This window comes from Budorcas taxicolor, chromosome 2 (assembly GCF_023091745.1).
Source record: "Budorcas taxicolor isolate Tak-1 chromosome 2, Takin1.1, whole genome shotgun sequence".
In the NCBI taxonomy this organism is placed as follows: Eukaryota; Metazoa; Chordata; class Mammalia; order Artiodactyla; family Bovidae; genus Budorcas; species Budorcas taxicolor.
Window position 1 is genome coordinate 67,789,186 of NC_068911.1, and position 15,131 is coordinate 67,804,316.

General features: G+C 39.0%; 1 protein-coding gene across 1 annotated transcript in view; it reads right to left on the reverse strand.

Annotated features, from left to right (window-relative positions):
• Positions 1-15,131, reverse strand: part of MAP3K20 (mitogen-activated protein kinase kinase kinase 20) — a 167,998-nt gene that overhangs the window by 69,082 nt on the left and 83,785 nt on the right. The window contains exons 5-7 of the mRNA XM_052653665.1: positions 12,299-12,364; positions 5,956-5,984; positions 5,698-5,835 (exon numbers count right to left, since the gene is read on the reverse strand). Coding sequence (XP_052509625.1) covers positions 5,698-5,835; positions 5,956-5,984; positions 12,299-12,364 — 233 coding nt within the window. The remainder of the gene's footprint in view (positions 1-5,697; positions 5,836-5,955; positions 5,985-12,298; positions 12,365-15,131) is intronic.

Here is a 15,131-nt window from a genome sequence, read left to right on the forward strand (position 1 = left end):
CTGCCTCAAATGCCCAGGACACCAGAATGTTTAGATGAGCAGCCTTGTGCCCCTCCTTTCAGAGTCTGGCCTTCTGACCTGTCTGCACAATACACATCACACACACACACACACACACACACACACACACACACACACACATACACAAAAGCTGCTTGGGTTTTTTGTGGGGTAAGAGGCAGAACTAAGAGCCTGGGGAATGACACCAAAAAAAGATTTATGCCATTCTTTATCCTAAAATATTCCACTGGAAAGTGTCCAAAAATCTAATAGGATCAGAGTTATATTTCTCTAAGGGTTCCAACCCTGGAAAAAGTAAGATAGTTTCATTCTGTTCCCTCCTGTGTCTCTAAAGACCTACCACAAGGAGCAGCCATCTGATGGATGTGAGGCTGGCAAGAGTGGCGTCCTGAACTGCTGGATCCTGAAGCCCAAATGAGATCTTGAGTTTAATTCCAGGGTCAGCACATCTCATGATTCCCTACTATCTATTTGCCAACTTCAGAAAGGTATCAAAAAGTAGGTGATGTGAGATAGGACAACAGCTTTTTCTACTGAGCAAAATCACATTTGGCACAAAAAAGCAGCTTAGTTGAGGAAGTCACTTGGAGGTCTAAAAATATATTAAACTACGCCTGAAAATATCAGTTATGGGGATGCAGGCCAAACATTATTGTGATCTTTCACCTTAAAAATATTTTCCAACTCATGTTATATTGAGACATCCCTACATTTAAACTGTGCTTGCAAGGAAAAATTTCTATTTTCGGCTTACAGAAGAGAAACTTGGACAAAGCTGTGTACTTTTCCTGCCTTTTCTTTTACAATGGAAAGCCATTACCTGAGCTGGGTGGTTCTGGAACAGGACTCACAGACAAGCGAAGCAGTGATGCTCACTCTGAAGCTGCTTTATTTTCAAAACTGGTTTTGGCTGAGAAGCTTTGGAGCAGGTAATCCTTTCTGCATTGCCATTAGGAGAGTTTTGTTTTTAAAGAGTGGTTAGGCCTTGGGTTCTCAGAACGTTTACTCTTCAATGATTCTGGCTTTCCTGAACTCTTTTCTCTTTTGTGGATAATATCCTAAACACTCCTTCAAGAGATGTCATCAGAAGAGGACAGAAAAAAATCTACTTCCTTATAAAATACCAACAATGGCCTGCCTAGTGAAGTTTACCAGCGTACAAGCAAGAGTCACAAGATCTATTTCTGGCATTTCACCAGCATGTTTATTTTAAGGCTGTACAAGGCTGGCTAGTCTCACAATGTGTTAAGAAGAGCCAAAGGTTAATTAAATTAAGCTGCGGAGGGCCAGGGACTTTAAGACTACAAGGGGCTAAATTCTTACAGCAAGTCTGAGAAAGAAAAATAAAAGCAAAAATACACTGGGGTTTTTTGGTTGGGTTTCAAAAATGACAACTGTTTTTTATGGTCTTATTCATCTGCATGTGACTGCTATGTGAGTAGGGGGGCTCAATGAATGGAACAGACTTCTAATGAACTACGGGATGTCCTATGCAGGCAAATATACCTATTGACAAAGAAGTCCTGCTTACTCACCTGTTCTGAAAGGACGTGAAGAACTCTCAATATCTGCACTGCTTCCTTAGATAGATACCATTTTCAGAGTTTATGGACTATAAACTTCTAAAACTAACATGGTTCCTACCTTAAAAACTATCCTCTCCTGGCCTACTACCTTGGGCATGTGATGCTTTCTTGACTTTAAAAAAAAATTGTGATCGTTTAAACAAACAGGATCCATAAAGCACGCTCTGTACTTTTCCTTTCACTAATGTTGTTGAGAGTAAAACAGGAAAGAGTCGTGATTAAATAAAATCCTGATTTGTTGTTTATAACTAAATGAGCATATGTGTACTCTTCTGAATGGAATTCGGCTGATGCAGCCACAGGGTAAGAATAACCAGCATTCTGAGTAAACCTCTTTCAGAGAGTAAAAGAGCAGTCGCTATTTTAAAACTAACAGATTTACTGAAAAGGCATACCCTCCCCCGCCCCACCCAGTTAAAAGAAGACTCTAATAGGAATATAGAATTGATATTCAAACACATGTGACTGAAGCAGACAAGTCCTGAAGAGCAACACCAGATCTGTAAATGCAGAGCAACCCTGGAAAGGTCCAGTGACTGGCTCTAAGGTTTGCTGTAAGATTGATTACATGATGAAAGAGTTGTTAAGCATTTGATAGGATGGGGCAGCCTGGTGGCTGATGTCTATGGGGTCACACAGAGTCAGACACGACTGAAGTGACTTGGCAGCAGCAGCAGCAGCAAGGCTTCCCTGGTACCTCAGACAGTAAGGAATCAGCCTGCAATGCAAGAGACCTGGGTTTGATCCCTGGATCAGGAAGATCCCCTGGACAAGGAAATGGCAACCCACTCCAGTATTCTGGCCTGGAGAATCCCATGGACAGAGGAGCCTGACGGGCTGCAGTCCATGGGGTTGCAAAGAGTCGGATACGAATGAGCAACTAACATTTTCACTTTTCATCTCTCAAAACAAAAGTAGAATCAGTAAATAAGTAGATTGAAAACATAATTCATAAAGAGAAAGGTTCACCATCTACTGAGTAGTGGTGAGCAGTTCCTTGAAAGGAAAGCTTTTTAATAAAATAAGCTGTACATTTGCAGGTTCAGAAGTCTTGATTTAAACTACATTTAATATGGTGGGGGCAGGCATTTACTGTGGAATGAGTGAAATGGATTATAAAAAGATACAGTGAAGACACTAAGCTCCACAAAGTCCTCTCTTCACATCTTTTGTAATTTCTATGTAGAAGGGAATTTGTTCCTGGTCACTGGAACCAAAACTCCATTTCAGCTAAGGAAAAGCAGGTGGGTACACTTAAACAAAGTCCTGGGCAATTGTAAAGCTTTGGGAAAAGGCAGTGTGAACTGTGCTTTCATAAATGAGATAATACTGAACCCCAAAGTTCACTCTATACAGAACTCACAGTTGTGTCTTTCCAGTCAAAGATTTCAGAGGGAGGGAAATTCTAAGACGTGGGGAGACTTTTACAAGTAAAAGCACTGCACGAGAACTTGCAGAGTGCTAAAGTGAGCCTTAAAAATCTTCTAATTCACATAAATGTGCAATGTAACTTAAAAACTCTAGCCATCAAAATATATGTATACATGTTTACATCCACAGGCAAGGGGAAAGAGTGAGAACTATGGTCCCTGCAGATAGCTGACTGCTTTTAACAGTTTTAAATGGTTGTATAAAACAAAAGAATATACAACAGAGACACTGTAAGTGATCCTTACTCTCTCGTCCCTTTTGGAAAAGTTTGGTGGTTCCTGATTCCACAGGATAAAATGAAATGCCGGACCCAAGAAGCAGGCAAAGTAAAATTTAAATTGCCCTAAGTTGGTGACTTCACTTTCACTTTTCACTTTCATGCATTGGAGAAGGCAATGGCAACCCACTCCAGCGTTCTTGCCTGGAGAATCCCAGGGACAGGGGAGCCTGGTGGGCTGCTGTCATGGGGTTGCACAGAGTCGGACACAATGGAAGCGACTTAGCAGCAGCAGCAAGTTGGTGTCTAGCACAGTGCCTGACATAATAAATAGGCTTTCACTTTAAAATGAAGGAACATAACTTCATTAGAAGGAAATAATCTCACAAAAAGTCTTAAATTGCAACAAATTTCTCCATTTTCATATTCCCTAGCAGTTGATTTGCAGGATGGTTAGAATGTAGTAATTTACAAAATATATGTATTTATTTATTTTTGGCCGAGCTGGGTCTTTTTTTGCTGAACACAGGCTTCCCTTGTTGTGGAGCCTGGACTCTAGGTGCTCAGGCTTCAGTAGCTGGTATGTGTGGGCTCAGGAGTTGTGATGGATGAGCTTAGGTCCCCATAGAATTAGTTGTATGTGGAATCCTCCCAGAGCAGGGATTGAACCTGTTTCCCCTGCTTTGGCTAGCGGATTTTTAACCACTGAACGAACCACCAGGGAAGCCCAGAATGTAGTAACTTTTGACATACAGGACCAGCTTTAGAATCTATTTCTTCATGAACTTCTGGGCTTTTCCTTTTCTTTTGATAAGAACTATTTGATCACTGTCTAAAATAGGTTATAACTATACCCCAATATAAAATAATAACACTTTAAAAAGAAAAAGATATTAATTTCTTAAAGAAGTTATAGCCTTCATTCTTAGAGACGCACAGAATTAAGGAAAATTAGATATTTAGCCTGATGCTGCTACTGTCTTCCAAACTTTACAATTCCAGCCTTTCACCAAAAACATGTATTTCATTTATGACATCATTTTTTTTAATAGCCAATAAAATTGATATTAGATACATTTGGTATACGTAAGATGTAGTATGACAGAAAAAGCTAGTGAACTGAAACCAGCCCAGAACTTACTGAGGCCAGCAGGAAGTACCTAGAGCCTGACTGACTCTAAAGAAACAGGAATGGGTTTGACGATGTTGGTATCCTCCTGTACCATCAGCTATCACCTTAGTTGAAAACACAGAAAGTCAGGAGGAAGAGGCATATTGATCTGCTCTAAAGTTAGACAGCTTTCTCCCCCATTACTATGAAAATGTCCTTCAAAGAAGTAACAATATAGAGAGGCAGTATGATCAAGAGATGAGAGGTGAAGACTGGGGTTCCAAGTACTTTTTTTTTGTTAAAGCCTTGCTGGCTGCGACAGGCGTGTGGGATCTTAGTCCGTGACCAGGGATGGAAGCTGTGCCCCTTGCATCGGGAGTGCAGAATCTTAACCACTGAACTGCCTGGGAATTCCCTCCAAATGCTATTTTGGGCTTTTTGTAAAGGATATATATATATATATATATATACACAGCATTTTTAGGGATAAAAAACTTATCCTCAAAAAAAGGCTCCAATGAATTCCTTCCTCCACAAAGAGCTGTCCTGCCCACTCTCCCCTCCCACCCCTCCACTCTCCTGTTGTCCCATTTCTTCCTCTCTGCTAATTCAGACACAACTTATTCCTCAAGAATGGTCCATCTCAAGACTCCTCCTCTAGCAACTCCTCCTTCTGCTTCTTCACTGATTGGTTCCTGTGGTCTCTATTCCTTGAGCCTCCCACCCCCAACCCCCACAGTATTCTATTCTTATAACTAAGTTGCTTGGCCAGTCTTCTTCTGTGACACCTTAGATCCAGGTTTCAGACAGTCACTCTATGAGACCTGCAGCACACATGGGCAAGGCCATGTACCCAATAAGTACATTTTCTTCTGCATTCTCCGGAAACTCACTCATCACTTTAATGGCTGACACTCAAAAATTTCCTGTTAATTAACTCATTTAGCGTATCTACGGGTGGTTTTGGAGCAACACACTACAGTGAAGTCCCATTCTAAAGGCTCTACATTTCCACTGACTTATAGAGATATTCTACAGTCATATGACCTCCCAGAAAAGCAGAAGGGCATCAGATCTAATACTATTTGAGGATCCATCTAATGTGCTCCTTGCACATGGCACTGGTTTCTTCTCAACACAGGACGAAATAACTAAAACATGATCAGAGTAAACCTTCTAATAGAAAATATTCTCTCTGTTGCCACTGCACTGGGTATTCTACCAGGAACAGTATCATTGCTTTAAAACCATGTTAAACTGTTATGCCCTGCTTCTGTACATTGTTTGCTTTTTAATGCCCTTTGGCAACAAAAAATGAGAAATGAACTCACCACACCATAGGAATATGTGTCACAAGTTTCAGACACAGGGAGACTTTGGATGACTTCAGGAGCCATCCACGGGAAAGTTCCAACCAAGGACATATGTGTTGTATGGTTGTGGAACCGCGAGGCGCCAAAATCGCAGATCTGAGAAAAGAGAAAGGAGTATCAACTTTCTTTTTACTGACTAATAAAACAAGCATCAGTCATAAAACCTACATCTGAAATTAACCAAATTTCTTAAAATTAAAAAACTAATAGTCCTACCTTCAACACCCCATCAGCAGCTATAACAACTAAAAGGGAAAAAAAGATAAATTATGAAAGTCATCCAGTTTGAGTTATCCTGAAAAAAATCATAAACGTGTATTTTTATCTTCCATGTGGGATTCTGAACAGTAAAATCAAAGTATTTACCACACTGAAGATTTTACAAACTGGAGCTGACATTAAAATAAAAATACGAAACTAATTCTATGAGGTGCTTATTAAAAGGGCTTTAAGACCTCATTTTAGAAAAGGCAGAGGAACCAGAGATCAAACTGCCAACATCTGCTGGATCATGGAAAAAGCAAGAGAGTTCCAGAAAAACATCTATTTCTGCTTTATTGACTATGCCAAAGCCTTTGACTGTGTGGATCACAAGAAACTGTGGAAAATTCTGAAAGAGATGGGAATACCAGACCACCTGACCTGCCTCTTGAGAAACCTGTATGCAGGTCAGGAAGCAACAGTTAGAACTGGACATGGAACAACAGACTGGTTCCAAATAGGAAAAGGAGTACGTCAAGGCTGTATATTGTCACCCTGCTTATTTAACTTCTGTGCGGAGTACATCATGAGAAACGCTGGACTGGAAGAAACACAAGCTGGAATCAAGATTGCTGGGAGAAATATCAATAACCTCAGATATGCAGATGACACCACCCTTATGGCAGAAAGTGAAGAGATGCTAAAAAGCCTCTTGATGAAAGTGAAGTGGAGAGTGAAAAAGTTGGCTTAAAGCTCAACATTCAGAAAATGAAGATCATGGCATCCAGTCCCATCATTTCATGGGAAATAGATGGGGAAATAGTGGAAACAGTGTCAGACTTTATTTTGGGGGGCTCCAAAATCACTGCAGCCATGAAATTAAAAGACGCTTACTCTTTGGAAGAAAAGTTATGACCAACCTAGATAGCATATTCAAACGCAGAGACATTACTTTGCCAACAAAGGTCCGTCTAGTCAAGGCTATGGCTTTTCTTGTGGTCATGCATGGATGTGAGAGTTGGACTGTGAAGAAGGCTGAGCACCAAAGAATTGATGCTTTTGAACTGTGGTGTTGGAGAAGACTCTCCAGAGTCCCTTGGACTGCAAGGAGATCCAACCAGTCCATTCTGAAGAAGATCAGCCCTGGGATTTCTTTGGAGGGAATGATGCTGAAGCTGAAACTCCAGTACTTTGCCCACCTCATGCGAAGAATTGACTCATTGGAAAAGACTGATGCTGGGAGGGATTGGGGGCAGGAGTGCCGGGATCCAGCCCCGGTGGATCCAGGGTGATTTGAAGGTGGGGATGGAGTCGGCGTCCTTGGAAAAATACATATTTAATTACAGATATATAGAGAGATTAGAAACGGATAGTGTAGTAGGAAGATTAGTGGAGAAAAAGAGGCTGAATAACTTGGATTACGTGGAATAGCATCCATGCTCCAGATGGGAATTCAGCCAGAAAAACGGGAGCAAGAAAGAAGCGACATGGGGGAATCAGTCTTTCTGGAAACTGATCCGATTTCTTTATTTTTGGGTTTGCTTATATACCTTTTGTTACATATAGGGATGAATACAGAGTCATGTGGGGGTCAGCAGTCCTGACCTTTATCAAAATCAGGTGCTTCACATAAAAAGGTCTTAGGGATTTTACATCATCTTCTGGCCATGAGTGAGACCTGCTGACATTTTATGATCCTTTCTTTCTGATAACCAAAAAACTTATTTCTTCCAAGGGTGTTTTTTCTTAAACCAAGCACCACCCTCCAAATAAAGTTACATTCCTATAGGGTGAGGGTGTAGTGAGTTACAATCAAGAAAGGAATTTATTTAACCCAAGGTTAACATGATTAATCTTAAAGGTTAATATTTATTTCTCCTATATGCTTAAAGGTTAATACTTATTTCTCCTATATGTTAGTTATATTCATTATAAGGGCAGGGAATATGGAGATTTAGCAGCAAACATAAGCCCAACAAATGAAAATCCTTTCACCAATGCTCCCCTTAAGATCTATTTAGTCTTAAGATAGTGATAAAGTTACATTTTTACATAGCAAGGACACAGGGATTTATAACAAAGTACATGATCTATTACAAAAGAGAAAATTCATTAACTCAAAAAGTCTAGTATTGCTAACCTTAAAAACTACTATATTTCCTTTTCTATATTCCAAATACATTGATTAATATACTCCCACGTGCCTAAGGATATGGAGGCCTGGCGGCAATCATTGACTCAACAAGAAGAAAAAGCCCTATGCTAATTAAGACTCTCAAAATACTCCAAAACTCTCTGTGCTGTTTATGGTTGAGAGGTAGTAAACAATCATGTGGGTAGTGGCAGGAGTATGGATAATCCTGTCACACAAGCTAGTCTGTCAGCAGAGAGGTTTGACCTGAGACATCCTTGTCCTATCCAGAGCAGGGAATTAGCAGCAATTATTGATACAACAAATGAAAAACCCTTCACCAATATAATTCCTAACCAACCCACTATACTAATAATTTCTAACTCCCCAAAAGAATTTGCCTTTAGTAAGCCTAAAACATCTTGTGCCTCTCGGATTGGGAGGCTGTAAACAATCATGTGGCCAGACGAACCTATACAGGTGGGCTAGATAACCTTCAGAGGAGTCCGTAAGCTGAAACACTCTTGTCACACCCAGGAATTTTTATTGCCTTGGAGCTGCAAGTTAACTCCTTCTCCGAGAGAAATGGTTATGGGGGAGAGCCCCCCGTAAAGTCAGAGGTGTAGGTGAGAGCATAAAACAGACTCTGGTTTTGGGGTAGATGCTTGGGAACAGGGGGTTTCCTGAGGCTTGATCATGCCTTTGCGTATGCCAAGCCTCCTTCCTCATGACCTTTGCCATGGGCGGAGTTCCTCACGCTGGCCCCCGGCACAGGAGGAGAAGGGGACGATAGGGGATGAGATGGCTGGATGGCATCACTGACTCGATGAACGTGAGTCTGAGTGAACTCCGGGAGTTGGTGATGGACAGGGAGGCCTGGCGTGCTGCGATTCATGGGGTCGCAAAGAGTCGGACACGACTGAGCGACTGAACTGAACTGAAATGAACTGGAGACCTCGTTTTAAATTAAATGTAGCATTGTCTAGTAAAAAAGTTATAGATCAGCTGCAGTCAAGGGAACCAAATTCTCACCTGGATTCTGACACTAGACTGTCAACATTCTACTGAGCAAGTCATTAGCATTATTGCTTCATGGTAAATACGGTTTTTCCCTCTGGTTGAAGAGTAATTTTCTTGAAGGTGGAGATAATGCTTATCTATTTACATTATACATTCATTCATTTAACAAATATTTGTTGAGCACACGCTGTGGGCAAAGCCATTTACTATATTCTAGCAGAGGAAAGTGAGCAAGACTGGCATTGTCTCTGCTCTGGTGGAGCTTACAGTCTAATGGTAAACAGAGTTAAGCAAACACCTATAATAAAGTGGGATAAGTTCTGTGATGAGAGGTATGGAGATTGCCATAGGACCAAACAGCAGTCTAAGAAGTCAAACTGTAAGGAGGTCGAAGTTCTCTGGAAGAAATGATGCTATGCTGAGACCTGAAGAACAGATTAGAGCTAACCAGAAAGAGGAGAAGTGGGGGAGAGACGCATGTTTTCCAAGCAGAAGAGTGAGCTCGTGAAAAAGGTCAGGAGCAGAGGAAGAGGCTTGCAGTTTTGGAAAGCGTGGGCCAGGTCCGGAAGAGCCTTTGTGAGAAATGGAAAGCCAGTGAACAATATTAAGCAGAAGAATGAAATGATCAAATGTGCCCGGTGGGACAGAACGCGAGGAAGGAGATCACTGCAGGCAGGGTGAAGCCCAAGAGAGATGATGATGCCTGCACTAAACCTGTGACAAGGACAGGAGAGAAGTGGACCAAGTCAAGAAACAGGCTGGAAGCAGAATCAGCTGGGCTTGGAGGACTGGCTATGGGAGAGGAAGAGGACTCAAAGAGGAAATAAAATAGACGCAATGTGGCATAATGGTTATAACAGGAACTCGGCAATCAAACTGTAGCTCCTTTTTAAAAATTTGATTATGGATTAGGCAACTGGTATTGTCACTCACTGAGAAGAGGAATGCAGGAATAATTTGTTAGGGGACAGGGAGAAGATGAAAAGGTCGACTTGGACACAGCACACTTTAGGGTCATACAAAATACCTATGTGAATATGTTCAATAAGCACATACATAGTTTTGAAGTTGAGATCTATTTGACAATGTGAAGATCAATTAGGGCTTTTATGGGAGTGGGTGAATAAAATGTAAGAAGGGAGAAGGTCAAGGACAGAATCCTAAAGGAATGTTTCTAGCATTTCCTTTGTAAGCCACACAATGCCTCGAACACGGTATATTATCAGTACTTAATAGGTGTTACTAATGACCTTGACAAGTGGGGAAAATAATTTTTTCATGATCCAATACCCAGAAATAGCCTAAGGTTAAATCTAATACTATATATAATAAGCTATACATTTTTCAAATATTGTTAATATTATATTCAGTTATTTAAAAAATACTTCTATCTTTTCATAAGACCAGTGTTTATTTAAAAATCTAACGTCATAAAACTATATAACTTAGAAAATGAAAGTTCTACTGTTCTCTCTTGCCTCCCCAAATTGTTAAAAGTTAGCTCTATATTGTTTCAGTGTGTATGCGTTTTACCGTCAAGTAACCACACAACTATAATTTCAAAAAATGCAAACATTCTCCATTGTTAGTTTCATAAAGACAGTTTGAATAACTTAACCATTATCTCATGGGCTATTTAAGATATCCTGATAAACTATATTAAAAGGAGAGACATTAAACACTTTTTTAATTGAAATTCTGAGCAAGAATTGAAAATAAATGAAGTTATAAACTCTGATACTTCCTACCAGATTCTAGATTATTTCCCAGTGACTTCCTGTTCAGCATGCATGCTCAGTGACTCAGTCGTGTCTGACTCTTTGCAATCCCACGGACTGTAGCCCGCCAGGCTCCTCTGTCCATGGGATTATCTAGGCAAGAATACTGGAGTGGGTTGCCGTTTCCTCCTCCAGGGGACCTCCCCAACCCAGGGATCAAACCCATGTCTCCTGTGTCTCCTGTAATGGCAGGCAGATTTTTTTTTTTTAATCACTGAGCCACTTGGGAAGCCCAATGACTTCCTGTTAACCCATGTATATTAAAAGTTTTTAGCTCTAAGAAACTTACGTCTAAGGAAAGCTAAAGGATAAGTGATGAAACCTAGAAAACGGCAAGAACAATGAGCCAGAGTCAACTTCAGGGTTGGGGTGGTGGTCCAACCTGAACTGCTGAGGAGTGGCAGCTGCGAACAACTTCCCCGTCTCCACCCCCACAAGCATCACGGTCCTGGGCAGCTGGTCAAACTCCTGAGTTCTCTTTCTCTACTGACCATGACTACTCTTTCCAAAAATCACACTATTAGTATTTACCCATTTTAACTGCAATGATTTAAAGATTTTCTAAAAATAAATTGTTTTTAGAAGAATCACGTAGAAAACATGAAGAATCACTTAGAAAACAAGTAAATAACTAAAGCATGCAAATGAATCAATATCAAGATTTATTTTTTTTTAAGTAGCAAACTCTGATTCAAGCTCTCAGTGCTGGCTAGTTAAATAACACCACTGCCTTTCTCCATTAATTTTCAAGTGACGTAATGGAAGAAGCATTCAATTACCACTCCTACTTGAAGGTAACATCTAATCCTGCAAGTCATTTAAAAGTGCTCACTCTACAAATTATAAAATATAAGATCATAAATAAACTTTAAGAAGCAGAGAAGAAGAGAAAGAAGAAAAAGAAAGCTTTTACTTTCCAAACCCTGCTGATCATTTTTGGGCACTCCTCCAGGTAATATGAGTGACATAAAAAATTTACACCAAATAATTCAGGAGTAACAAGAACAAAACTCAAAACTGCTAGTACAGAGAGTCATCTAAAAATAGAAGTTAGAAATACACTACCACTATGTGCTTGGATCCAGCAATACCTCTTTTAGAGAATGATTCTAGATAAATAATTAGGGATGTGTTGAAAATTTTTGCTGAAAACTATTAAGCTTAACATATTTTTTTTATCATAGAAAAAAAATGTAAACCCAAATGTCCACATTCTGTGCTATTTATATAGTGGAATACTATGCAGCCCCTTGAAATAATGGGGAAGATTTTGAATTGATTAATAATGGAAAGATTTTCATGATATTAGCTGTGAGTTAAACAGCAGGTTACAAAAGATATGGAAAGCATGATGCTTATTTCTATACATGTATGTATACATATGCATGTATTTTATAATAGGTGAGATAAAAACATATGACTACTTTACCATTTCTTGACTTGAGATCTCTGTGAATCACCTTGACAGGAGCCTCCATATGTAAATAGTGCATTCCTTTTCATACAAAAAGAAATATAATGAATATACTTATAATAGAAATACAGTTAATATAATTTTCAACATTACATCAGTATTACTTTCTATATTTTTACAAAGGATTTAATAGCAAAAACTAAGTCCATGTGCTCTATTCTTCCATGATAGATAAAATAGGGACAAGACATGCCTACACTAGGAAAATTTAAATACTATGGAAAGTGTATGTGGTTTAATGTCATATAAGTCGGAATTTGATTGTGAATAAAGTTAGCTTCTCACAGTATTCAATAGGACACCTTGATTTTCTGGAGTTTGCACAAAGATAAAACAGATACCACTGAAAGAAATGATAAGGTGACTAAGTGACTAAGGTATTCCACTGCCAACTGCCTTCTAAATCAGCCACAGTTCTGAACAGAAATTTCAGTTTTCATTTGCATGTCTGAAGTTACCCAGGGCAGCTTCATTTATTTTCTCAGTATTCACTCTGGTAAGACCCTGGGAGTGGAGGTGGGGTAGGGATGGGGAGACTGGTTGAATTCGTTAGTTATGGTTGGTAAAGAATTTTGTGATCCTCAGATAGAAAAATACACAGTAGTTATAAAATATTTTATTCTTACAAATCTTTGAGATAATCTATATTTCAATGTACTCTAAAATTCTTTACAACGTATTAAAAATCAAGTTACTTCAGTAAATTGTATGCACATAAATTAAGCAGTTTTCTTATTTTGAATAAAAAATTATATTTTAAAAGATACATATTTCACAGTTACCCCCTTAGTAATACTCGGTTCCTTCCTTGTATTTATATATAGTCTATCTAGAATAAAGAACAAAAACACTTTCTACTGAAATATTTCCTATTTCTTAAGTTGTCTTCTAAACAATCGAAGAAATAGCCCTCCCACCTCAATCAAAACCATTTCTTTGGCTAATGAATTATATGCTGAACACAGTTTAATAATGAGGCCTTGGTTCTTTTTTCAGTATATAGAAAATTTCAGTTTTATAGGGGCTAATTTTTAAAAATCTATTATTTTCTACTTTCTAGTTATTATATATTGAAAGAACAATGAAAAATTTCAAAACACTTAAACTCTTGCCGTTTAAAGTTATTACTGAAGAGTCAACAAAAGTATAGCAATTCAAATATCTTAAATAAAATGTAACTGGAATAAAGGAAATCTTTCTTCTAATATTAAGTTCTACATATTCCAAGCTGTGAAAATTCAACAGCTACAACTTGGGTAACGTTTAATAATTTTTATGACAGAATTTCATAGTTATTTTTCTCTTGCTTTAAGAATCCAATTCCTGAATAATTTTTCAGGTAGAAACTGTTTAATTACTATTAGAGGCAGAGCTACATCATTTCTACATTTGCTGACAATAAAGAATTTTAAAAAACACTCAAGCACAAAAGCTTTGAATATAGGGACTTTTCTTCCTTACTGTAGATATTATGAGAAGAAGTACCATATTGTATTGAGCAAGCTGGTATCTGTGTATAACATATAGTATACATTTATAGAATATTTAGTGTACATGCACAAGCATATAAAATTCTATTTAGTGTGTTTCAATAGCGCTATATACAATTCTGCCATATTTTTATTGCAAGAAAACAGGAGGCCTGAAAAATATCTCCGTCAATTTTAAAATTCAGGGTTTCCTAAAAAAGATTTCCAAGGTGTCACTTTGGGAAGATCTGGAATCAATGATGACCATTCGGAGACTGGATCCAGGCTTGTTAGCTTTAATTGTTCCTTTTACCCATTGCTGGCTGACTTGCAGCAATTTCAGATACACTGGTCTGCCCTCCTTCCCTCTTCCCACCCAGAAAGAAGAGAGTCTGTTTTGCCTTTGAGAAGGTTTTCTCTTTCCAGTAATGTTAAGCAATGCCTATTTCAAAACTGCATGAATCAACTCTTATTTGAAATGAATTATTCATCCTCTGATTTCTCAACATCTTGTTGCTTCAGTGGCTTCAATCATGGTCAAACTGAAGGGCACAGCTGAATTCAAAACTGAATCAACAAAAATCAAGGCTTCCTATGTCATCTCCAAGTTCCACACATAGCTTTATCAGAGAGGGTTGAAGTCATTCTGAAAGCATTGATTTCTTCTTCTTTTTGTAGGCCATTTTAAATATTAAGAACTACCTGTATAGTTGTAAACGACTGTCTTCTCTGCTTCACCCTTCTCACTTGAGGCTGAACACATTAGGACTTGCCTTTCACATTAATTCATCAGCCACCAAAATGTAAGTTCTATTACTGTGTAGTTTTGCGCACTCCCATCTTCTTCATCCCAGTTTTTCACCTGTAGTTCCAGTTTGCTGTTTAGTCCTATTCCTTCTCTTCCTTTTCTTTTTTATACAGCCGGGACTCTTGAGAAACCCTAGGAATGACTGAGCTGATCTGGAGCCAAAGGACTTGCCCCACAGACAGGGACTGTTACAGGGGAAGGGATCAGGAGGGATGAGGTTTACAGGCTAAGGGCCAGGGAAGCTAAACAGTGTGCACAGCAAGCCGAGTGACTGGTGTCAGCTGATTTGTTTGCTATCCATCTTAAGTGCCATTAGGTAATAAGATGGGTGTAATTGGCTGAGCACCCTAAACGCAAATGTCTGTAAGGTGAAGTGCTTTTAGTCAAGGACTGCTTGTATATGTATTTACATTTCTCTAAGAGTATTTCCACAATGCTTCAGGCAGTTTCCAAAAACAGCACATTAACCAGCTTACAAACAGGTGGCCCCTGATATGCAGAGAAGTGGCTA